General features: G+C 41.5%; 1 protein-coding gene across 18 annotated transcripts in view; it reads left to right on the forward strand.

The window, feature by feature from the left end:
* Pde4d (phosphodiesterase 4D) overlaps positions 1-25,781 on the forward strand; it is a 1,514,231-nt gene extending 1,488,450 nt beyond the window's left edge. For 13 of the 18 annotated variants that reach the window (XM_039101733.2, XM_063281298.1, XM_063281299.1 and 10 more), the window contains 9 exons: positions 6,269-6,362; positions 7,640-7,812; positions 8,755-8,853; positions 9,987-10,151; positions 11,296-11,395; positions 18,273-18,427; positions 19,390-19,512; positions 20,208-20,390; positions 20,888-25,781. In XM_039101733.2, coding sequence (XP_038957661.1) covers positions 6,269-6,362; positions 7,640-7,812; positions 8,755-8,853; positions 9,987-10,151; positions 11,296-11,395; positions 18,273-18,427; positions 19,390-19,512; positions 20,208-20,390; positions 20,888-21,301 — 1,506 coding nt within the window. In that variant the 3' untranslated portion in view covers positions 21,302-25,781. The remainder of the gene's footprint in view (positions 1-6,268; positions 6,363-7,639; positions 7,813-8,754; positions 8,854-9,986; positions 10,152-11,295; positions 11,396-18,272; positions 18,428-19,389; positions 19,513-20,207; positions 20,391-20,887) is intronic. The other 5 variants (NM_001113329.2, NM_001113328.2, NM_001113332.2 and 2 more) reach the window with 1 other exon arrangement.
* Positions 25,782-26,017: the final 236 nt, after the last annotated feature.

Consider the following 26,017-nt stretch of genomic DNA (forward strand, 5'->3'; position numbering starts at 1 on the left):
CCTTCCTGTGACTGATGAATTCCGATTAGCATTGCAGCATTTAAATCTTATCCGTCGATACGAGGTTCCAAGTGTTATGCTACTTATGACTTCAAGTGGAAAATAATGTCTTTCTCACCTTCATCTTTAAAGCTGTAGATGATGTACCTGACTGAATGATTTTCATTCTAGTGTAAACTTGGTTATCTGGAGATAACTGTAAGAAAGTTTATTCATTCTGTGGATTTATTTTTAATCTCAAGGAATAAGTTTATACAGGGGATTGGTAAGATCATGTGGATGCTGGACCCAGCTTTTCATGTTGTAAAGCTGTCATTGAGTTCTGTCTCCATGATTGAAGCAGGAAGTAGGAAGCCCTAGTTTAGACCCCAAAGGAAGTGGGGTTCAGCCTTGAATGTATGAGCCACTCACAGCACATTTTCAAAGACATCCTTCTACTCTACTGCCCTAAGTACTTTCAGATGGGGGGTTCTGTTTGTTGGTTTTCTATTTCTTTGTGAAAGGAACTTGCATGCTTGCAGTCAAGGTTGACTAGAATTCTAAGAAAGCTAGAAATCTTAGCTCTGTCTTGGTTGCTAGGATTTCTGTAAATCTCCAGGATAGTCCATATTTTTAAAATGCACTTCATGTTCTTATTGCCCGAGTTTTTGCTAGCCATTTCTTGTTTTAAAATTCCAGTAAAAAGTAATATAAGAAATACTCATACACTCCCCCAGAGTCTCTCTCTTAGCCATTCCAGCCCCTTGAGACATTTTAATGACTTTTGTTAGAATTATGACTATGAGCAATGCCTCCACAAATCTAAATATAGAGTCTTAGGACTTACCTTTTAGGAAGACACTTGCTGGATTGCTTAGTGCCTGTGTTAGCATTCTGCCCCTAACCTTTTAAGAAAGTCAAATATTGATATTCGGTCTTATGTGTTCTGAAATATTATTATTATAGAGCCAAGGCAGTACTCATTTAAACAGGTCTTAATATTGATGCCTCCCATACCTGCAAGGCATCATATCCAAACTGCACAATGGAAACAGTAGTCAGTGCAGTGTGTATTTAAATAGGTCTCAGTATCTTCCGCACTTGAGGAGTATCATATCCAAATGATTGTTAGCAGGATTCCACGGTGGAAGCTGTAGTTATTGGCTCACTGCTGGCTGCACGGCATCTTTTCGTGCACACAGGATGTGCCATCCACCCGGTCTGCTGCGTTACACAATTACAGAGGACTGAGTTTGTAAAGGCTTCATTCGTTTTATTACTTATTCTGCATCCCTGACTATCTTAAAGGAAAACTGTACAGAGAAGACCGGGACTTCTAAAACACGGAATACAACATTCAGATCGGTTGCACTTAGCCTCTGCTTTATGACCTAAATGCTGCCCACTCACACACTCTCCGGTGCATAATGAGAACAAAGACCTCAAAAGCATCTGCAGAGGAACCGTCGTATCCCCCTCCCCCACATTATAACCACGATTTGTTGTAGTGTTTTTAAAACATTTAGAGTAGAACAGAACCAGTAAGAAATTCATCAACATAAAATAGAGGTAACTTTCCAACATAGCTACACACCCAATTAAATAGCGCTCGCACAGGGTTTTACAAGAGGCACGTTTTGCACTCACCCATCCTAAATCAATTAGGCAGTGTAATGGTGTTGCAAGGAGGAGACATTCTGTCAGTTTTTTTTTTTTTTAAAGCCATCCTTCCCGACCCAGGAAAATAGCCTCTAAATGTCTTAATAAACACAGTTATTCAAAATGACAGAAATTAACCTTGTAATTAAAATGTTTGTTAAAAGCTTTAGTATATTGTTCTTTAATGCATCAGGCCTGGACTACAAGCTGAGAAAGCCCTTGTGGCCACTTTTGTGGTTATGAGTTTAGCATACCCAGATTGAAAATGTCATTAGCAAGTAGCCAAAAAAGGTAGCAATTTTAACTCTTCAAAAAAACGTCCTTGTGTTGTAACTTAGTTGGCTCTTTGAAAATGGCCTTTTGGAAATCCCCCTGACTTAGCTTTCCTGGGTTGAATCCTTTAGGGAGTCGCTTTAAATATAGTCTCATAATTCTGTTAAAATGTAACATTGCCTTCTCTGAAACACAGCAGGCCTTGGTAGGGAGGCAGGTGTGCGATGTAGGGTTTCTCCAACCTGTGCTTCTGTGTTTTAAACAAAGAGGAGAGAGGAATGTGGGAATAGCCTGTGATACAGCACTACGGGGGAGTATGCACTGTGAGTCTGCACAGAAGAATCTCTTCAATGGCTTTTTAACCTTGGCAATATATTATGCTAGCTATTACTATGAATTATATAAACAAATGCCCAGAATAATTGTACACCATTCTTCCAGCAAAACCAAATAATTTGTATGGCATATCTGCCGGGAGCGTGAACATGAAAAATTTCCAGCTGCCAAATCGAGCAACATCTTCATCCTACAGTCTGTGTGTGAGGTGGAGGATGGGTCTGTGGCTTCCTGTCTCCATTTCCCAGGGGTCTTCAGAAAATGAGCATCTCCCTGTATTGTTGTACTGAGAGATGGTCAGTGTGGCGGGCAGTTCCTGTACTGTCTGCTGAGAGGCTCGCACTAGTAGAAAGCATTGCCCACCCCTCCCCGCTTTGACATGGTCGAGGAGTCCTTAAGGGCAACTTCAGCTTAGAGCATGGGCTACTTGAAATTAAGGAAAGAATACATTGCTGGCTACATGTTTAAATATTTAGAAAACCTTCCTTTGAATATATCTTACCTCATGTGTACTTTTTCCCCAAGGGTAAATTACTTATAAATCATTTTACATGTGAGAGATTATACATAATATTGGTTTTGAAACAATGTTACAAATGGTTTTGAAACAGCTGTGATTTCCCACATGGGCTCTTGCCTAAATTCCTTCATGCAGCTGGATAAAATGGGGATTAGCTGTAGACCTATCTGTCATCAGTTCTATCTTTGTGTCCTGCATTGACAAAAACCAGTTATCAGTATAAAAGTCTCAGAAGTCAGGGTTGACCACCACAGAAGGGCTAATGAGAAGAACTCAGGTAACCGAATGTGTGTTCTGTGGTAGGCAAAATGGAAGTCAGCCTAAATGGATAGCTCATTTAATTAACTGTAAGTTGATAATTTACTTAAGAAGACATAGCTTGGTAAAGACACAGATTTTTTACCACTAGTGAGTGTAAATGCCTTTTGAAATAATCTCAGGAAGCCTCCTCTTAGTTTCACAGGTAATAATATATGCTACTCAGCAAATGCAAACAGGACCAGATGCCTTGTGTTATGTGGTGCAGTGCACATCCTTATACAAAGGCCTCAGAGCAAATACAGCTAATTGTCTGTGGTTTACATCTCTGTATTGTCTGTGGTGATTATCTCTGAGCAGTGGGGATTTAAATGTTTTTCTAAATCTTTCCTTCTGTCTAGCTATCTAGATTTTTTAACCATACATGTACGTTAACAAGAATGTGTACAAATACATGGGTTAAAAAAAACCCCAAATTTTAGAATATACTCGTACCTGCGGACTGACACACAGAACGTGTGTTCACCGCGGTCAGTTCTTCCTAACTGTAAGAGAAAGCTAGCGTGTGCTTCTTGTCTCTCACAGTTGGCTGGCACTGTCTTGATCTCATTCTTGTCTGCGGTGATAGCTGAAGTCTTGTTCCTCATTTGGATTTCCTAGCACTGGCTTTGGAAGAGATTTCTCAAGACTATATGGCTTATGGTTGGGCCACCTCTGTACAAATGATGTAGAAAAGCAGGAATTATGAAAATTCTAAGTAAACCCGTTCAGGTCTAAAACTTGCATTTCATATACTTCCAAAAGAGGAGCTCATCCCTCCTCTCTGGGCTGACATGACAGATCTGATAGTGAAATGTAAAGTTTCAGATTCTAGCAAACATGTAATAAAGTTATTTTATATTTTTAACATGTTTGATCATGTATTTAATATCATTTACCTTGCTTATTGGAAAACTGCATTATTCTGAATGACCTAGTTTGCTTTCTATTTCTATGATAAAACACCATTTCCAAAACCAACTTGCAAAGGAAAAGGGTTAGTTCACTTTACACTTCCGGGTCACTAGAGACAGGCACTGAAGCAGAGAGCATGGAGGAGTGCTGTTTATTGGCTAGCTCTCCATGGCTTGCATGGTTTGCTTTCTTACATAACCTAGGACCACCCGACCAACATCATTTGGCTCTGTTCCTAGTGAGCTGGACCCTCTTATAACTATCAATAAGAAAATGCTCTATAGACATGCCTATAGAGAATCTGATAGAGGCATTCTCTCTCTCTCTCTCTCTCTCTCTCTCTCTCTCTCTCTCTCTCTCTCACCCCCCCCTCCTCCCCCAGTGTATGTGAGTGTTAACACCTGCATATGTGTCTGTGTACTCCATGCATGCCTGGTCACCATTGAGGCCACAGAGAAGAGAGTGCTGGATCCCTAGGAACTTGAGTTCCAAACCTGTTGTCAGGCACTGCGTGGGTGCTGGCCATAGAGCCCAGGTTCCTGGAAGAGCAGCCAATGCTTCCAACCACTAGGTCAGCTCTCCAGCCATGGAGGAATTTTCTCAGTTGAGGTTCCTCTTCCCAGATTAACTCCAGCTTGTGTCAAATTGACAAAACAACAATAAAAACAGAGAAAACTGGGGAATTTAGCTCAGTGGTAGAGCGCTTACCTAGCAAGCGCAAGGCCCTGGGTTCGGCCCTCAGCTCCAAAAAAAAAAAAAAAAAAAAAAACAAGAAAAACAGAGAAAACTAGGACACTGAATGTTGAAAGCACTTGAAGCATAATTAACATGCCTGGTTGGGAGATATTGTAGACTCAGAGGTAGGCTTTCCATTAAGAAATGCTATCCACATGGTCCCTCACTCAGTCTCTGGCCTCTGAGTATTCCACATGGATCACACATATATAGCCAAACACAGTATCCACAAGTGAGAGAAAATGTCGTGTTTGCTTTCTGGTTACCTCACTTAGCATGACTAAGCTTTCAGTTCCACTCACTTATCTGAAATTTTCATGATTTAATTTTTTTAAATGCCAAACAGTATCCCATTGTGTAAATGTACCACATTTTCACCCTCTGGTTACCCATTGATGGACATCTAGGCTGTTTCCATTTCTTGACCATTGTGACTAGAACAGCAGAGAACAAGGATGTGCAAGTACTTATGTCGTGGGAGTCCTTTGGGGAAATGCCCGGGAGTGGTGTAGCTGAATCATGTGGTGGGTCTATTTGTGGCTTTTTGAGGAACCCCCAAGTGGATTTCCATAATGGCAGTGCCAGTTCACAGTCCACCCAGCAGTGTTCCCCTCTCCCCGCATCTGAGTGGGGAGAAGCTAAAATCTCAGAGCAGCGTTAATCTGCGTTTCCCTGTTGAGGTAGCCGATGACCGCAGTGTGTGTGATGGCAATAGGCCTTGTGGCCTCACGAAAATAAATGTGAACTTGAAAAGCGGAGAACCCGTATACACTTTCTGCTTGTGTACAGCTTCAGGAGGAAGTGCTATGTCGTACTTACTCAAATGTTATGTCTCTTCAAAGCCCCAAGAGAACACAAAAACCTATTCAGTTTCCCTGTATGGTTAAAGAGAATTATACTTTATTGTATGTTCATTTTTGATAATGACCAATCAAGGGATAAGAGAGTACAGTGTTACACTCAGTGCATCACAGGTAAAAGGAGAAGACAAGAAGGCAGAAGGGAGCTGTGCTGGGAAGGACAGCTGCGGGTGGGGACATTGGAGGTGGAAACAACTAAAACTGACCCCGTAACTATATAACCATAACTGAAACAGCCAAACGACCAAAAGCAGACGAAAGCTAGCAAAAATATAGAATGCCGCACGCAATTGTTCTACATCCAACTATCACACGTTTCTTCTGCCGATGATAAAAATAACCTTTATTTTAAAAATTCTTTTACCCATTAATTAATGCCATTAAGCGCTGTAATCTGTGCTGGCTAAATTTGCATATTCAAATCAAAGATATTTAAAGTTCAGTGAAATTCAAAACTCAATTTCTCATTCATCCCGACTTCCCTCCTTTTCTGTGCTTCACGTCCACGTGGGCCCAGGGCCTGGTCGCCACACTGACTGTTACACCGTTCCCACACTGCGGAAAGTCACACGGGATAATAAAGTCACCATTGTTTAAATGTTCTTTGGGTGCATCTCGCTGTGCTCCGGGGCATGCTTACGTCGGGACACTTCAAACCTCCCCATCTTCTACTCCTTATCTTTTTGTCTTTCAGTTCAAGAGGATGCTTAATCGGGAGCTCACCCACCTCTCTGAAATGAGTCGGTCTGGCAACCAGGTGTCGGAGTACATATCAAACACGTTCTTAGGTGAGACAGCAGCATGCAATTTAAAACTCTCCTCGGACTCGTTTGCTTGATTATTTTTAGAGGGCAATTAGAGTTTAACTTGTTTTAGAACCCAAATCTATGTTAGAAAAGCTATTTTAAATGCATAACGTTAATAAACAGAGACTTTAGGCCTCAGAATCCATCTAAGGTGACATAGTATACTTTGTTTGTTTGCTTACAGTGCTGGGTATCAAGCCTACAGCCTAGCACACGCTAGGCAAGCACCACACCACTGAGCCACCTCTCTAGCAAAGTCTTTCCTAATATTAAATTATAAAATATTTACTTTGATATGTATTCATGGCTGTATTAAACACATTTTTTGTTAAATGCCACCATTACTGGGGACTAGGGAATTAATGATAAATTATAAATGGTCCCTAACATGAAGGTTTGAAAGTCTGATGACTACCAGATTTGACTGATACAGGTACGATTCCTAAGGGAAGTTTGCTGATGCAGTCAAGAATGTGACTCTGTGAGACAACCCTCCTAACCTTAATTGCGAACAGGAAATGCCCAAAGTGAAAGTTAATCATTTACTGCCTTCTAGTCTCGGGAAGGTATCTTTAAGTAAAATTATTGCATATGAAGAAGCGAATTCCTATATAGATGTTTGTTGGACCTACCCTGTTACAAGGGAGAGCTAAGGCCTTTAACAGAGATGAATGTATGAAGACATCTTGTGTCTATAGCTCTTACTGTAAAAAGTAGCATATATGTGTATGATTATATAATGTTGGGGTTTGTCTCTGGGTCCCTGTAAGACTGGGTTACATCATAAGAAGGGAAGACAGTAACAAGTATCCAGTCATTGTAAGGTGTACTTCAGCTCTCCCAGGGTGCTTGGAGGCAGTTATTTAGCCGCTGAGTCCATTTGCTCCTGTTGTGACATGTGTGCCTGTGAAGTTTCTACCACTTTAAAACACATGTTGAGTTAGTGAGGAAAGCTGTTTCCATAGAGTAGTCAAACAGTAAATACCAAAGTATCGAAATTAGCTTTAAATTAGCTATCACATCTTACCGTTTTCTCCTAGGATAATCCATTAGGAGGCCTTTGCTAATGAAGTAGAATCTGTTGAATTTTGTGTTTGAGGATATCAACTTATAGTCAACTCGAAAAGGACAAGTGGCCTTTGGAATCACTTCCTAGAATACATACTGAACAGTTACAGTTTGTTCGTTTATACGTTATGTGATTAAAAAAACGAAGTTGGATTCGTAGTAAATGTAGGGTGTTTTCTGAATTTTTGAAGATAAGCAACATGAAGTAGAAATTCCCTCTCCGACTCAGAAGGAAAAAGAGAAGAAGAAAAGGCCGATGTCACAGATCAGTGGGGTCAAGAAGTTGATGCACAGCTCCAGCCTGACCAATTCCTGCATCCCAAGATTTGGGGTTAAAACAGAGCAGGAAGATGTCCTGGCCAAGGTGAGCGCTCTCTCTCTCTCTCTCTCTCTCTCTCTCTCTCTCTCTCTTTCTCTCTCTCTCTCTCTCCTCCCTTCCTTCCCTTTTAAACAGAAAGAAAAGTTCATTAATTTATTTGATCTTAAAAACTGCTTTACAGCCAGGCATAGTGGCACATGTCTTTAATCCCAGTACTTTGGGAGACAGAGACAGATCGATCTCTGAGTTCGAGGACAGCCTGGTCTACATAGTGAGTTCGAGGACAGCCAGAGCTACATAGTGAGGCTGTGTCTATCTCAAATATACATATATGTATACGTGTGTGTGGTCTGTGTGTGTGTGTGTGTGTGTGTGTGTGTGTGTGTGTGAACAGCAAACCTATTTTGTTTTCTTTGAAGTAACTGAATGAGCTGGCTAGCACTGGGTGCTGGGACCTGAACACAGGTTCTCAGAAAGAGCAACAATTGCTCTGAACCGCTGAGCCATCTCTCCAGTCCTTGATTTGAAGATGGGAAAGTCACTTCATAAATCTCTATAAATTATTCACGTTTATTAATACCTAGTTTTAGACATGTGGCTTGGTTAATACGTCCTCGTTTGCTGTTTGGTTGCTTGTTTGTTTACTTTTGAGCATCTCCATTTGAGCTTTTGGCCTTGGAGAGTTAAAATCTATCATCTCTTCCGCTTTTACAGTAGGTAGATTCTGTGACTATATTTCATCGATTAAATTATTTGAAGTCAAAATTGAATTTGCTATCAAATCCATGAGTTTAAGCAATACTGCACTTCAGGGTATTGACATGAACTTGCCTTGAGTTTGACCATTCACATATCATTTCCTTTACGTTTAAAATGCATTTTACTTCAGCAGCCTTTTTTTATTAAAGTTGGTAATTTTTAATTGCTTCTGCTTATTGTCACCGGTTGTTCAACTCTGTGTTCTTCGGGTGCTTTCCTTCACCCTAGGAACTAGAAGACGTGAACAAGTGGGGCCTCCACGTTTTCCGAATAGCGGAGCTGTCTGGCAACCGGCCTCTGACTGTTATCATGCACACCATTTTTCAGGTAACCGGCCTCTGACTGTTCCCACGCACACTGTTTTTCTGGTAATGTCCTCCAATTGCTTCTAATCAAGGACCGCCTTGGTCACTTTCTGCTGCTGTGACATGAGCAATCACTTGAGGAGGAAGGATTTATTTCAGCTCACAGTTTCAGGCAGTCTGGTCAGCTGCCCCATTGCCTTTTGGTTATGATAAGATAAACTGTGGGGCAGAAATCATGGGACAGTAGAAGTGGCTGGGCTGAACTGAACCAGTAGAAAGAGGAGATGGAATCCTGGGACAGGACAGAATCTTCTAGGGCATGCTCCTTTGAGCTGGGCCTACTTCTTGGTAATGCATCTAGCCGTGAACTCACTGATGCGCTCATCCCGTGATTACACAGCCACCTATTACAATGCCACCTCAGCATGTTTTACCCAAACTGCCCAGCCTTTGCATTATGCATTGTACCATCCCCTTTGGCTTATTTTGATGCCTCTCTTTTATTGCTCCTTTACAATGAACATAATATTAAGTGTGGAGTATATGTAAAACGTAAATAATAGCATTTTTTCTATTTAAGAAATACGGAGGAATGGGAACAATGCATTAACAATAGTTATAAATCCATCTCTGCAATGCAGACCTCTTCCTCAACAAACAAGTCTGATTAACCAGAATATAATTTCTTGGGTATCTTTTTAGCATTCAGCCATCCTTCCTATACCCGTTTCTTGTTCTTGCCTTTGTACCATGTCAGGATAGGACTCACTGAGGAGCTGGGGCTGGCACGGGTATCTTGAGAGGAGGAGCTCCAGCCTGGGGGCAAATGTGGGTTCATCCGATGTGACTGGGGCTGAGTCAGCAGCTGCACTGAAGCCGCCTGTCAGAGCAGAGGACTGGCACCCCATTCCTCACACTGAACCCCTCCGCTACAGTAATGTTGCTTTCAGAGGGCCACCCCAGCCACAGGTTGTTGCCAGAGTTCCTGCCCTTTCTGGATACTTCCATTTCCTTCAATAGATATGAGGAAACATTGTTTCATTTTGGGGTTACTTATAAGTACCACCTGCGCACTGGTTCTTTTTTAACATACTCCGGGGAATGAGTTTTAACAGGAAGACAAAAATGTTAAGAGGAAGATTTCTTTCCTTACAGGAACGAGATTTGTTAAAAACGTTTAAAATCCCAGTGGACACTTTGATTACGTATCTTATGACTCTAGAAGACCATTACCATGCTGACGTGGCCTATCACAACAACATCCATGCTGCAGATGTCGTCCAGTCAACTCATGTGCTGCTCTCTACACCCGCTTTGGAGGTCAGCCTCTTGTCTAATGTGTCACTCACTTGCCACTTGTAAAGAGCTCTTAAACTTTGATGTTGGAGGGTTCTTACAGACAGCATTACAGTGGGATACATTGACTTACTTATAAAGGAGAAAGTTATCATTGATAAACAACAGATCCTTTGATGAATTTTATCTGTGAGAGCTGGTCAAAGATTTGGGGATTCATCTGTTTATAATGTTGCATCTTTGAAATGACCCAGTGGACATCGCATGCACACACATCTTACATATTGATTTCCGGCTAGGTTGTTTTCTAGAACTTCAGTCAGATAGCTGTAGTTCAAAGGACGATTATTTTCCACAATATAAGCAACATGTTAATACTTTCCAAGAATTTATTTGAAGGAAATGCCCTTTTGGATTTTCCAAATCCTAAGAAATTGCTCCATTGAATGTTTAATGAAGGAGTTTGATTTCCATAATCATTGGAGGAAAGATTGTGATTCGCTGTATAGTTTAAGACTCCTTTGTAAAATTCTGCTTGTAGCTCACTATTTGGCTAACCCCTCAGCCATCGTTCTCAGGAGGATTTCTGTCCTGGTCTCCATCATTTCTACACCCAGGGACATTTGGGGAATATTTGGAAACATTTTTGGTTATACATGTTCCTAACATGTTGTGAGTAAAGGCAAGGAATTTGCTGAACAGTCTAGTAATGTGCACGATGCCCTAACTACAGCCTTGTTGGCACTGAGGCTAAGAGCTGGTGATTTAGATGACAGGAAGATGAGAGAAAGGAATTCCAATGGCATTATTGAGGCTACAAATGTCCTCACAGTATATCATTAAGCAAGTTGCCCATCAGCCTGTATTCCCTCTCACAGCATCATTTCAGATACACTAATATTTTTTTGAAAATATAACAAACACAGGTTTTGTCATGATTTATAATAAAGTCAGACAAAATATTTTGCTTTCAAATCACATTTAAGAAACTCATCCATAATCCCCTTCTTGATAAAGCATGTTAAGGTACTGTGAGGCTTTACCCTGTGTTCCTTCTGAGCCCTGGGGTTGTTTATTGCATTTGTTTATTTATTGTTGTTTATATAGAATTTCACTCATGTAACTCTGGAATAACATACTAATACTACCTACACTGTTGGGTTCCCAGGCTGTTTTCACTGACTTGGAGATTCTCGCGGCCATTTTTGCCAGTGCAATACATGATGTGGATCATCCTGGTGTGTCAAATCAATTTCTGATCAATACAAGTAAGTGAACCCTCCCTCTCCTCTCCTCTCCTCTCCTCTCCTCTCCTCTCCTCTCCTCTACTCTCCTCTCCTCTCCTCTCCTCTCCTCCTCTCCTCTCTTTCCTCTCCTTCCCCCCCTCTCTCAGTACATTTTTAAAAAAGCATAACTGAGTAGTTTTCCTAAGTCCCTGTTTCTTCATATAATAATGTGCTTTTGACATACATAAATATGATGTAATTTGTCTCTGCAAATGATCACACAGCCTTCTGTGAGGCAGGCAGTGGGTGTGTGAAAACCATCTGTGTGCTCCTGCACATCTGTAAAAGTCATCTATTACTGTGTTTCTGTGAAAGGAAATCAGGGGTTTCACATGTACAATCATGTAGACACCCAGTAGGAGCCAGTACTAAGCTTCTTCACCCTGTGGATTGTCACTGATCCCCACCAGACACCAGCACTCTCCTTTCTCCTTCCATCAAAGATCTGCCCCTATCAGTTCCCTTTTTAGATCTTCAGTAGAAGAAACAGGACCTTTGTTTCTAGTTCTGTCTTTAACAACTCACTTTCCTTTTAACTCCCAGTGACCTCTCTGTGCATAAGAAAATACCACTGTGTCTAGGAATGTAAGGGATGGTACAAATCCAGTTGTGTCTCTGATACACCACCAGCCGAAGAGTGTGTGGAGGAGGCTTGTCTCTTCCTCTGGAGAGGGTTTTAGCATTATATAAATGGTGCTTGGCACTTGATGTGGCTAGGTAAATGACTTAAAAGTACCAGGACATAATCCTTTCCCATCGTGGTATGGTAGATTGATAGTATAGTGAAGAGACATGCAAAGTTGTGACTTGTTTGTCATGTTAAGAAAGTGCCTTTCTTCTGCTTCAGTCAGTGGGCTACATTTTGGCCTTGTGCTGTAGTAATCTGGCTATCGTCATATCAGGGTCTTCACACAATCTATGCCCAATCATTACTGTGGCAAGATTTAAAGAGAGAAGGCCAATGTGACTGTGCCTCAGGAAGCTTAACTCGGGTCTGTGAGATTGCTTAGAGCCACTTTTATTTTTTTCAATAGCCTCTGTAGAAACAACAAAATCTGTCAGTGATTCCCAATGGAGCAGAGACAGAATCAGAGGACTCAAGCGCTGGTTGGTAGACCACATTTCAGATGTTAACATTAAGACAGGGCTTACTCCACTACCCAAAGACTATACATGGACTGACCCTGGGCTCCAACCTCATAGGTACCAATGAACAGCCTAGTAAGAGCACCAGTGCAAGGGGAAGCCCTTGGTCCTGCCAAGATTGAACCCCCAGTGATTGTTGGGGGGAGGGCAGTAATGGGGGGAGGATGGGGAAGGGAACATAGAGAAGGGGGAGGGGTTAGGGGGATGTTGACCTGGAAACTGGGAAAGGGAATAACAATCGAAATGTAAATAAGAAATACCCAAGTTAATAAAGATAGATAAAATATATTTAAAAAAGAAAGAAAAATAAAATTTAAACAGGGTTTCTTTGCTATGTAAATCAAACGTGTAGAAATTCCCTTATTTGTTAACAGAATAAAAACCATGATTACTAAATTTCCTGAGATTTAGATGGTCAGATTACTGTCATTTTACTTCAGTCAAGTTACAGATGGTAGACAGAAAAGATTTCAAGGTGAAAACAAGAGTACTTGCAGAGTTTATATTGAAATGTCACAAGAAAAATATGAGAAAATGTGGGTTTAGATCAAAAATAATCATGTACTTTTTAGCTATTTTTTCAGGGATTTTTGTTTGGCTAACAGTAATAAAGCAGACATATGTTCAGTCTATAATCCAAAGCATGTCTGATGATGATAAGAACCAGCTTTGTTAAAATAAATAATTGACATCATTAATTATTTAAAAAAAAAAGATGGGGCTTCCTAACCAGGCAGGATCACATTTCATGTGCCCACTGCCTAATAAGCACCTGTAACGGGCACTCACAGGACTCATCAAAAACGACTGCATAACCATTACCACAGTGGAATCGCTCCCCGTGCTCGCACTGGGTTGGTGCTCATGGTAGACCAAGCACTTTCTCAAAAGGGCTGGCAAGTCACAATGGCAAAGAACAGCAAGCACATTTAAGTAACTCCTAGCAGTGTCACTGCCTCTAAGTCATTCTACTGTAGTTCTTAGGATAACATATACAAGTTCTCTTCTTCCTGTGAACCCTCCAAACATGGCTGGTACCCAGCTGGCACCTGTGGGACTCTGGTGGCAGCAGGGCATCTATGGAGTCTGCTGTCTCAGCACAGCCCCCTTCCCTTTAAAGGTGGAAAGACAACCAAACAGTTAAACAGATAACAGAAGTTTGGGGGATGCTTATAAATCTAGAGAAGTGGCCCAAGGTGTCTATTTAGGCTCATTTTTCTGGTGACATGCCCAGGTAGAAACCTGATAACCGCCCAGTTTCTGGAAGTCCCCTGCTGCTAGCATTGTGATGTGAGCGGGACCACAGCAACACAGGGATGACCTCAGCTCAAGGAGCAGCTCTCTCAGCTCATTCAGAAGAGTGAGCAGAGTGAGGAAGTGTCATTCCTCAGCCAGTGAGTCTGCAGTATGGCGTGGTACACAAACACGGCCCAGAGCTGACCAGTATCACTGCCTTAGCTTTGTGCCTGCACTCTCCCCTGCCTCCCCCCACCACTCCCCTGTTCCTTTTTTCCTCTTCAGGGATGCCAGTGGTTTATATTCACAGCATGTAGCAATCGAATCTCCAGTGACTTTAAACGTAACAAATGTGAGACCTTTACAAAATAATTTGTCAAAACTACGTGTTTGTAGTAACCCTTCAGAGAGAGACTTGGGTTTATATTTTCTTTGGCTTTCATGGAGAGATTCAGTGCTAATGAGTCAGACTACCCACACTCTCAACCCCTGGACACAGAGCTGGTCTTTCCAACTTCCAAAGCCAGAGGTTGAACCTGGTTTCCATAACAAAAGAATCAAGTTTTGATCATTTCAAACTGCTAGAGAAATGGCTACATTGCTTGAGGAGACCTCAGAGGCATTGTAAGCTTAAAAGACATGTTCCAGGGGACATTGTCAGGAGATTCCCAGTGCAGTCATGCCCCTGCCTCTTAGCTGTGATCTTAGTCTTCCATGACTTCTTAGTTTGGGGGACTGAACAACCAAACCCGTGGAGTGTTTGCTACTTGAAAGCCCCCAGAGGTTTGGAAAGCAGGGTGATCCTTTCTACCTGGGAGAGCTGATGACACTTCACCATTGTTATGAGACCATTGGAGACTCTTAGTGTACAATGAGAAGTATAGTTTTAATGAAGGCCTCGGTGACGAAGAGGTCCCCAAACACCAAGCATAGAGAAATGGAAATCTAAGGTGGGAATGTTGCCTCGGTCATTTTAAACACAACACTGATAAATCAACCCATAAAATATAAATAGCTTCATGAAGGTTTGAGTGTGGCATAACTAGAAGGCATTTATTATGAAAAGAGCATTTGACTTTTCCGTTTTATTTTCTGAAGAAGAGAAACAGTGGGAAAGGTACAGAACATATTATGGTGTTGAATTTCTCTTGGAGAGGGGAGTGTTTTGTTATAGTAAAGATGCCCAAGTTTGGGGAAAAAAATTTATTCACACTCATTTTGTATTCAAAGCATATGTCTGGGTTTCCAAGAGCAGAGAGGCATTACATCACAGTAAGGGGAAGTGGGATCTAGCTACCAGCACACACATTTTACAGAAACGATCAATCTCTCATATCACTTTAACAGGTACTTTCCATAGCGATACTAGTGGATTATATACTCGAGAGACCTTTCTTCTTTGTTTAAACCTTTGAAATAAGGACACGTTTATTTTTTAGCTAATGTAGCAAACAAGGACAAAACGTTGGCTCACAATAGCTTGTGTTATGCTGGCAGAAACAAGTGCATATGTGGCTGGAGATGGTACTCCATGCAGTGGAAGAAATTGGAAAGTATCAGGACTCAAAGTATGAGTGGAGAGAGGGGGAAAAGGGCAGTTGTAGGAATATTTTCTTTAGAAGTCTTTTTCTTTAAAAAAAAACATACATTAGTTGTGTAAGACAGTGACAATGGCACTTTCACAGGTGACATTTTCATACATGGGTATATTTTTGACATTCTGTTATGATATTATCATATGTTTACATAATATACCTTCATATAATCCTACCAACACACATCACTGCAGTCTCTTGCCTGTCCCTCTCCAACCTGGTTCTTTTGGAAATCCTCACATAGATGACTATGTCTCCAATGACTTAGTAACATGGTGGAACATGCTGTCATTTTCAAACCCATCACATATAGTTCACAATCATCCGTTGTAATAAAGATGTGTGTGTCTGTACGTGTATAATTTACTTTTTTTCCATAAATTTAAAGTTTGACCCATGTTCCCCTTAACATAGAATACATCGTCGTATTAAGTTTTAAAAATGCATCTATCCAGCTGAGCTCAGGGCTGGATAGTACATGTTCAGCTTGGTGGCCATGCCTTTAATCCCAGCGTATGGACAGATTTCTGTGAGTCAGGGCCAGTCAGGGGTGCACAGTGAGCCCCTGTGGATGATGATCATAATAATGTGTTCATTGAAAAGGGAAAGAGACAGTGTGCAAAACCATGAAGGGAGTTCCTCCCCAAGATGACTTTTCTGATCTTTCAAACTTCTCTCTAGGCACATGTGCAAGCATAGAACTTTGAACATAAAATTCACAATAAATACAGGTGCTTGCCTGTAATCTTTTGTCTTCTCAGAGACAACCTACTCTAGACCTGTTTTCTGAGGAAGAAAAGACTCAACTTGAGACTTGTCAATAGAGTCTAAATTACCCATTTTCTTCAGTCTACATCACTGTGAATGTGTATGATCTTAAACTTTCTTAGTTTATATTTGTATACACTTTTGTTTTATTTACTCCAACAGAAAGCTTATACCCACTTACATTTTTCTTACATTTATAACACTTATACTTTATCTCCTATTCCCTTGCCCATTCTGAGCTTTTAATAATTTTAAGTTCATCAAAAATTTTGAATTTTTTATAAAGCTTTTTAGGGCATCACCTTTATCTTTTGTTGCATAAGTTGGTAATTAGCACTGTATAGTAAAGTTCACTTATGTCTACCTGTACTGCTGTATAGTCAACAAGAAATCCCTTAGTACTTGCCCTTAGTTTGGGAAGACAGTATTGGCAAAGCAAAGGAAAGCATGTCTTTGCCCTCTTCAAGTTTACGGTCTAAGTTGTGATGGCTAATTTCTAGGGATGCTTAGAAAGCTGGAACATCTTAATTTCAAGCGAGCCAGAAGGAGCCTTTTGGCAAGAAGTTAGCATTAGAATCAGATCACCCTGACCAATCACTGTCACCCAAAGAATGGGGCCCAATACAGTGGGTGAGGGGAAGGGAGGCAAATGACCTTCTCAGTCTGAGCCAGGGCATCCATTATCCACCGCTTGTTTGCAGAGCTCTAGATTTCACTCCCCTCCACCTCATTCCCTCTCAGTCTTCTGACAAGAACTAGATTGCCATGAACCTTTTTTTTTTTGCTCTCCCGCTTATACAATGCAGATCCAGGCCTTTTCTTGGCTTCTCTAAGCAAATACCTGAGCCAATTCCCGCAGTAAACCTACAGTAATGCTTATATGTCTATCTGTCCTTCTGATTATGTTTCACTGTAGAAGCACAACTCATAAAGATCTGGGTTCCAACAGATATGAACACTAGTGAAAATAATTATCAAACACTCATGCTCTCTAATCTTTATAGTGACTTAAGGAAACAACATTTTTCTTTTAAAGATGGGCATGGAAAGATGGCTCAGTGGTGAAGTGCACTTGCTGCTCTTGCAGAGTATGGTGTGGGTTTGTTTTCCAGCACCAACATGGCAGTCCACAATCATCTGAAACTCTGGTTTCAGGGGGGTTCTGACGCCCTCTTCTAACCTACACATGCACCAGGCACCCACAAGGTACATGCACATCTATGTAGGCAAAACACTTATACGCATAATACAAAATTAATCTTTGAAAATAAAAACCCACCTGTATCTAGGTCTGCTGTTTTCAAGACTAGGAAGAGGCAAAATGTCTTTTTGTCGTTGATACAGAGGCTCAAAGCAACACGTGAAGTGCAGAATCTCTGCCATGGTCTGTAGACATGTAGACACGGTCTGTGAAGCCATGAGCGGGCAGGCAAGAAGGGCAGTCCGCAGGCATAGAGCACTGCCAGGAGCCTCAGAAGAAAGCAGTGGAATCAAGTGGGGTGTTAATCAGAAGGGTAGGCACAATGGACAAACTGAATACTGTCCTGGCATCCTGGCAACCTTGCACCCACAATCCAGATACTGTATTAGGGCCAGTATTCCACAGCTACCGGGATAATGGCACATCACGCCCAGGACACATTGCAGATGGGAGGACTAATGCCACAGTCTGCTGACCTGGTAGATCCGGAAGAGATACTGAGCTCTACTTCTTTTACTTCAGGGAAATGATGAGAAGGATCACATCTCAGTCAAACTGGAATTTCTCCTAAGGCTCCAGGGTTCTTTTGACCCTTAGATGATTTGACACATTTGCTCTTGGGTAATAGACATTCAGGGGCAACTGTGTCCTAAATGTTAATCGTCATAGAATTTGGGGGTTTGTTTCATTCATGTCTACTTGCCCAGACTGGCTCCTCACTGGTTATCCTCCTATCTTAGCCTCTGGAGTACTGGCGGTGGGACAGACATTAATTAAACAGCCTCGGTGATGCTGATGCTGATGCTGATGCTGATGCTGATGCTGATGCTGATGCTGATGCTGATGCTGATGCTGATGCTGATGCTGATGCTGATGCTGATGCTGATGCTGATGCTGATACTCCTCTTTTCAGACTCGGAACTTGCCTTGATGTACAACGACTCCTCCGTCTTAGAGAATCATCATTTGGCTGTGGGCTTTAAGTTGCTCCAGGAAGAAAACTGTGACATTTTCCAGAATCTGACCAAAAAGCAAAGACAATCTTTAAGGAAAATGGCCATTGACATTGTGAGTAACAAGAAGAGAGATCCGAGTTCTTAGAGATGACATCAGGTTTGACCTGTAGGGGCTGCCTCTGCTGCCCCCAGCAGGGTTCTTGTGTAATAGAGACTGTTTCTAACCTTTGGGGTTTAAGACAAAGGGCCTCACTAGTGGGTTGTTTTCTGAGCTCTTCTTAGTCAGTAGCAGTATAGAAGGATGACTCAGCAGAGGGGGGCATCCCCTGCAACCCCAGTGGAGTCTTTCCCTCTTCCCTACCCACTTAGAAACACCTTCAACTTGACTCTCCTCTCTCTGTACATTGTTCAGAGTAGTCTTACAGTGGGAAAATCTCAGGACATTACAAAATTATATTAATTGAAAAAATTACATTCAATGATTAAATTTCTGTTTCTGTGTACATGTGTGTACACACATTCCCTAGTGTAGCTATAGACTCAGAGGATGGTTGCTGGGGGCCAGTTCTCTTCTTTTACCACCTGGGTCAGGTCATCAGTCTTGGTGACAAGCACCTTTACATACCCAGCTGTCTTGTCAGCCCCCAAAGTACACTTCCAAGTTTTGTTGTACATAAGGAGACATTATTTGTCCTCGATCGGCAACAAAACAAAGCTAACTGAAATACTGTGCATCCTAAGGGCTGTTGGAGTAACCTTGAGTCATCAGGTTACAGAGCAGCAAAGGCTCAGTAACTCAGAACAAGCACAGAGAATATGGTGGCTGCTTTACCTTGAGAGTGTCAGGCAGGCACCTAATGTTTCTGTGTTGTGCACACTTTTCTGGGCTCCCAAGAAAACATGGCATCAGTAAGGAAGAGTGTCCCCAAGAAGAAGTCATCTCCACACATTTTCATTTCGTAATCTTCATAGTGACTCTGTCTATTCCTTCTCAAACTCAAAATAATGTCCTTGTCCATTTGCAAATCTGTCTTCCTTCCAGCTTTAGTCCTAAAACTGTCTTTGCCCCGTCAGGTACTAGCGACAGACATGTCAAAGCACATGAATCTGCTGGCTGATCTGAAAACAATGGTTGAAACGAAGAAGGTGACGAGCTCTGGCGTCCTCCTCCTTGATAACTATTCTGACAGGATCCAGGTAAATCAGCATCTCAGTCTGTTCTTGATGCACGTGTTAGTGACTGAAGGAGACGAGAGCTGTGTGTCTCCTCCGTCTCACCTCACACATTCAGAAGCTACACACAGGAGCTTTATCCTACTCTTCTTTGTTTTACTTAAAAAGAAAATAGTGTTCACACAATATTTTCTGATCGTGGCTTCTCCTCCCCGACCTCTACTCGATCCTTGCCATCTCCCTACCCACCCAGCTCCATGTCCTTTTTGTTTCTCTATTTAGAAAACAAATAGGCAAACAAACAACCCACACAACAGACAAAGATCATGAAAGCACAACATCAGAAAATGCAAAAGACCAGTAAGACAAAAAAGTGCCTGGTCACTTGCAGTTAAATAGGTAAAATCAGACTGGCTTTTTGTTTGTACACACAATAACAACAAAAACAAAAACTCAACATCCAAAACCAGACCATTTGAGCAGCTAGGAACTTAATCTTTGGTGCACACACAGTGCCTCTCAAGACAGTCAAATGCAGAAGTGGCGTAGTTCAGAACTGTTAATACACGTGTGAAGTGCAGAGACACATCATGGTTGAGCTGTTTGAAATGAATCTGACACTCCGTGTATTTTTAAGTGTCACAGTCCTCTGATAGGAATTCTGAGTTTCAATCCAAAAAGAACAGATGTGGAATAAAGAATGCCTCCATCCACCCCAGGTCCTCCAGAATATGGTGCACTGTGCAGACCTGAGCAACCCCACAAAGCCACTCCAGCTCTACCGCCAGTGGACGGACCGGATAATGGAGGAGTTCTTCCGTCAGGGGGACCGGGAGCGTGAGCGTGGCATGGAGATAAGTCCCATGTGTGACAAGCACAACGCCTCTGTGGAAAAATCACAGGTAATTCAGCGGCACTGAGAAAGGACAGAGGTGCAGATGAAGCACTTGGCTGCTCTGGCTTTATACCTCACAGTATTTTTTTTAATTACTTTGGATTTGACACAATAGACTTCACTTCTGTTGATGAGTCAAAGAATTTTCTTACCATTTACGGTCATATAAGCATACGCATGTTACTGTAGTCCTACATCAGGACTCTGTCCATCTGATGTGCTTGCCGTACACAGAATGCTTGACTCATTTCAGTTGTCTGGATTCTCTACAAATTGGCTATCTCAAATAAGGTCCAGGACCTAGGTCCTGCTATGTAAATAACTAGTTTTCTTCATATCTATCCCTTGAGGTAAGAGTTCTAGCTTTGGCCAGCTAACAGCACCACTTAGATGATCTGTTGGCTCAGGTTGGTAATCTATGCAGGCTCTATGGGGGACTATGATTTCGTTGAGCTTTTCCAAGTTTCCTAGTGTGTGATTGCATTTCTTCTCGTTTGTGACCAGGTGGGCTTCATAGACTATATTGTTCATCCACTCTGGGAGACATGGGCAGACCTCGTACATCCCGACGCCCAGGACATTTTGGACACTTTGGAGGACAATCGTGAGTGGTACCAGAGCACAATCCCCCAGAGCCCCTCCCCTGCACCTGATGACCAAGAGGACGGCCGTCAGGGACAGACTGAAAAATTCCAGTTCGAACTAACCTTAGAGGAAGATGGCGAGTCAGACACTGAAAAGGACAGTGGAAGTCAAGTGGAGGAAGACACTAGCTGCAGTGACTCTAAGACTCTGTGCACCCAAGACTCAGAGTCCACTGAAATTCCCCTTGACGAGCAGGTTGAAGAGGAGGCTGTAGCAGAAGAGGAAAGCCAGCCCCAAACTGGCGTCGCAGACGATTGTTGTCCTGACACGTAACAGTGTAAAGGCTGTCACACCTTTTTCTTTTTCTTTTTTTTTTTTAAAGTAGAAAAAATCGTTTCCAAAGTGCATGTCACATGCCACAACCATGGTCACACCTCACTGTCATCTGCCAGGACGTTTGTTGAACAAAACTGACTTGAACTACTCAGTCTGGCGCTCAGGAATATTGTAACCAGTTCTTTCGCCGCCCCCCCCCCCATGTCATCGGAGAAGGGAGATGTCTTCACGAACATGATGTCGACATGACGTCAGCTCAGTAGAGCTGACAAAGCAGATAAAATCAACTCCAACTGTTTTCAAGGGAGCGTGGCTCATCCAGCTGCCCAGACGTAGATCGGATTGCAGAGTTCCTTTCTGGTTTGTTTGCAAAAAAAATTTTAAGAAGAAAAGAAGGCATTTGATGAACTCACAGATGAAGCAATGAAAACATCAGGAACAGGACACAGCTTGGATCTGTCCCCAGGAGGAGGATGAGCCACAGAAATTGCATAATTTTCTAATTTCAAGTCTTCCTGATACATGACTGAACAGTGTGGTTCAATGAGCCATGCTCACCTCTACATTTTGTATGATATGTAAAACAGATTTTTTGTAGAGCTTACTTTTATTATTAAATGTATTGAGGTATTATATTTAAAAACAAAAACAAAGCAAAACTCTGTTCAGAACTTCATCTGCCACTGGTTATTTTTTTCTAAGAAGTAACTTGCAAGTTTTCAGTACGGATCAGTACTACACTGGATAAATCTCATTTATGAATTTGACTTCCACCTTAGAGTTCATAGCAATTAACTGATTTGTAGTGATTCATTGTTTTATATACCGATGACTTCCATACTTTAAAACAGAGAAACAAATTTATGTTGCCAGAAACCCTTTTTGTAAGTGTCCATTGACTCCTTTTGTTTCACTCCTCCGCCCGCCAGAAGAGTTGCTGTCCCACATTGCTGCCCTCACTGTGTGCAAAGTGAGTATTTATTCTGTAATATGTTGATGTGCATTATGTCCAGTGTGTCTTAAACCTCATAGGAGTTCAGTCATCACTTGCTGTTGTCTGAAGCAAATGGGAAATATATAAATACCCAGTAGCTAAAACAGCCTGTCTTTTCTAGGCATTTTCCTACCCACTGCCTTCTGATGACTTCCTTTTTTTCCCCCTGTGTCAGGAGACATGCATTCACAAGTGCTTGTCCTTGTAGTCACCCATACATTTCATGATCATTTTATTGTAGCTCACAGCCAGTTATAGGAAGAAAGACATTTTCCCATCATGCTGCTTGATTTAATGTCTGTGCCAGCCTCTTCCCAAGTTCACTAGGTGGGGGGTCTTAACCAAGTATATTACTACCACACTGACTGAGAAAAAATAAATAGGTTGTCAGGTTAGGGTTGAAGTTGAATTCTACTACATGGTTCTGTCTTCGCTAGCTTTTCCTCTGAGACTGTAGAGGGAAAACATGCTAAGTGTTATGGAGGCAATTCTTAAGAATGTCAGCCAACTAGATCAGCCAAATACCAGGACAGCTGTTGTTTGAGCTGCCCATGGAAGTAAGACCTCCATGAGGAGTAGCCCTGGGAAGCAGTTCTTAGTGTCGCAGCTGTTCTCTCCTAATAGCTAGCTCAGTAACATGTGGAAATTGCTATTGACTGTTATTGCTCCATAAGCCTGTCGCCTAGGAGGGACTTCTGCAGACACACTGAAGGAGACTTGATACTGCTGGCTCCAGGCGGGTAGCTATACAATGGAATCTAAAATTGTGGATTGTGTGAGTCTGCCTCAGTAGAACATTAAGAGAGAATTCCAGATTTCGGTTCCAGGAACCGTTGACTTCATAGATTAGTTCCCAGGGTTAACTCGATGATAACAACCAGCCTCGTGCAGCCTGTGTCTAGCCTAGACCTTAGTTGTATAAGGCTTGGAGCCCATGTCATTTTCTTTTTTGGCACCCAAATGGGGACTAAAGAGGAGGGCGGTATAAGACCAAAAGGAGAAGGAAACGTTTAAGAAAAATCATAAGTCTGAAGAGAAAGGAATAAAAAAACTTCTCAAGGAAGTTGGGACCTAGTGACTGAGAATTTAAGTCATCAGGGAAGTCACCCAAGCAGCACTAAAACCCTGTTTCAATTTCTAGAATCCAGATGCTTCATAGAGCCGTAGGTACAGAAGCATTTCTGATTGTTGATATAGGGCAGGATAAAAGTCAAATAGCTGATCATTGGAGGCCCAGCCACCTTTCCGTCAAGAGTGCAGTCTGCCTCTATGTGAGCCAGAGATTTCACAGAATACTGGGGCACCTGTTTCTCTTTTCCTTTTTCGGATCCCTGAAGGAGGTCTAGAAGAGTTTATCCCCCTTTCCAAATCATTCTCATTTTCTTCCCCCCCTACGTGTGGCATTTCCCCGACAGAGTGTTTGTGGTCTTCATAATAAAACAAGTAAGTAAATAAATAAATAAGCAATATGTCATAAACAGATTCATTACTGTAGTTTCCAACTACAGTAATGGAGCTTTTGTTTTCTAGTGTGTTGGTTTTTAATGGCACTGCTCTGTCAAGGTATCCACTGGTGGACAATCAAACCGTAGAGGACACATAATATCCAAGAGTTAGGGACTAATATATAATACCTACTCAACCATCTGCTTACCACTCCTGCCTCTTTACCGTGCCCCGCTCCTGCTAACTCTCTCCCCTGAGTGTGCTTCACAATACACGCTGCATTAAAAAGAACATCTCTATACAAGTGACTTACATTTCCTAAAATGCCATAAGAAAAATGCAATATCTGGGTACTGTATAGGGGAAAAAGAAGTCTAAGATTTGCATAAAACCAGTACATTTCAGCTTGCAAGTTACCGAACACGATAACGTTGTCTTCATTACGTTTGCATCCACATCAGTTAAAAGTCACAAGTACACAGTGTAGATAGAACAAATCGCAGACAAGGAGAGAAAAAAAAACTTGAATGAAACAGATTTTACAGAAAGCTTTATGATAATTTTTAACGCATTATTTATTTTTTTTGTGCCATGCATTTTTTCCTCACCAAATGACCTTACCTGTAATACAGTCTTGTTTGTCTGTTTACAACCGTGTATTTATTGCAATGTACATACTGTAATGTTAATTGTAAATTATCGGTTCTTATTAAAACATCGTCCCATGCTGGGATGGTGTTGACATATTTGGAAACTCTTGGTGAGAGAATGAATGGTGTGTATACATACTCCTTGTACATTTTTCTTTTCTTCTGTAATATAGTCTCGTCATCATAGAGCTTGTTTATGGGAAAATTCAAGAAAAATATAAAATACATAAAGATATATAAATTTAAATAACATAGCTGCAGGTCTTTGGTCCCAGGGCTGTGCCTTAACTATAACCAATATTTTCTTCTGTTTTGCTGCATTTCAAAGTTAGGTGATAGTGAGGCTCGGGCTGGGCCTTTTGTAGCCGTGCTCCTCACTAATTACAAAACTATAGATCACTGCTGGAGAACCTTCTGACCCTTGTGAGATAAAAGCTCTAAGGACTTGTTGCCATGGAGCAAGATGACATAGATGGTGCGTGCTTACCAGCTGAGTACCGGGAGCTACTTCACCTGGACACACGGGATTGGTTTTCTTACCCCCAAACCACATACTAAGTAAACATTCTTCTCCAGTGACTGTAGAACGGCCTTTGAGCTGCAGGACCTCACAGGAAGCCGAATCTGATTTGAAGCGAGGTTGTAGGTCACTGATCTTTTCAGTCCTGTGTTCACCAGCTTCCTGCCATGCCAAGATACTACACTATTTTTAATACTATCTTTTTCTCCGAGATTAACCAAATTTATATGTGTATAATACATAGTACATATGTGTAATACACATGTATACATACACGTGTACAGTATGTACATGTAAATCATCTACTTAAAAACAGTTATATGATGATGCCAGTTCATGTAAAATTAAGAAATCACATCTTTCTAAGATTGTTTTTGTGTGTCCATGTGGGATTGTTAAGCACAATGGCCAGCCCCAAAAGCCATGAGTGCTTCCTGGTGGAAAAGGGGGCCACCTCCCACTACAGCCCAGCCCTTAGAATCTGTGACATAGAAAAAATTAAAAAAAAAGAAATTCTTTTTTTCTAGGAAAAGAATAATGAGCCTCCTATTATTTTATTTTATTTTTGACACAAACTGTAGATTTTAGCAGCCCTGGCCCAAAGGAATTTGATTACTTTTGTTTTAAACAGTACAAATGGGACACTATACTCAGAAAATACATCCTTACTGATTTCAGTTTTTTAATTGTTTTATTTCTTTGGGTATGTTTTCAGAGTGGTGAACTGTGTGTGAGCATTGCAGATGACGAATCTGTTAGTGGTTTCTTAGCCTCTCTTACAGCCCATGGGGATAGCACTGTACATCAATACCTTCATATAAAATTTTTATATGCCATGAAAATAAAAGCATGGGTTGATTCTGCCTACTTACGATTTTTGTCTCTTAAAAACAATGTGATTTTAAGTGGTACTTTAGTCAGCACACGTTTCCAACAGGAATGGCCTTTTCTGATGTGACAGGTTAGCGATCTCAGGTCAGTGCTGATATTTATAATCAGTGAAACCCTAATGTCAGTCCTTCCATACAAAAACCCTTCAATTCGCTTGTATGGCATACAGGGTGAAGCACACAGTGCTTTCTGAGTAGGTCCAAGAAGGGGCC

This window comes from Rattus norvegicus, chromosome 2, assembly GCF_036323735.1.
Source record: "Rattus norvegicus strain BN/NHsdMcwi chromosome 2, GRCr8, whole genome shotgun sequence".
Lineage (NCBI taxonomy): Eukaryota > Metazoa > Chordata > Mammalia > Rodentia > Muridae > Rattus > Rattus norvegicus.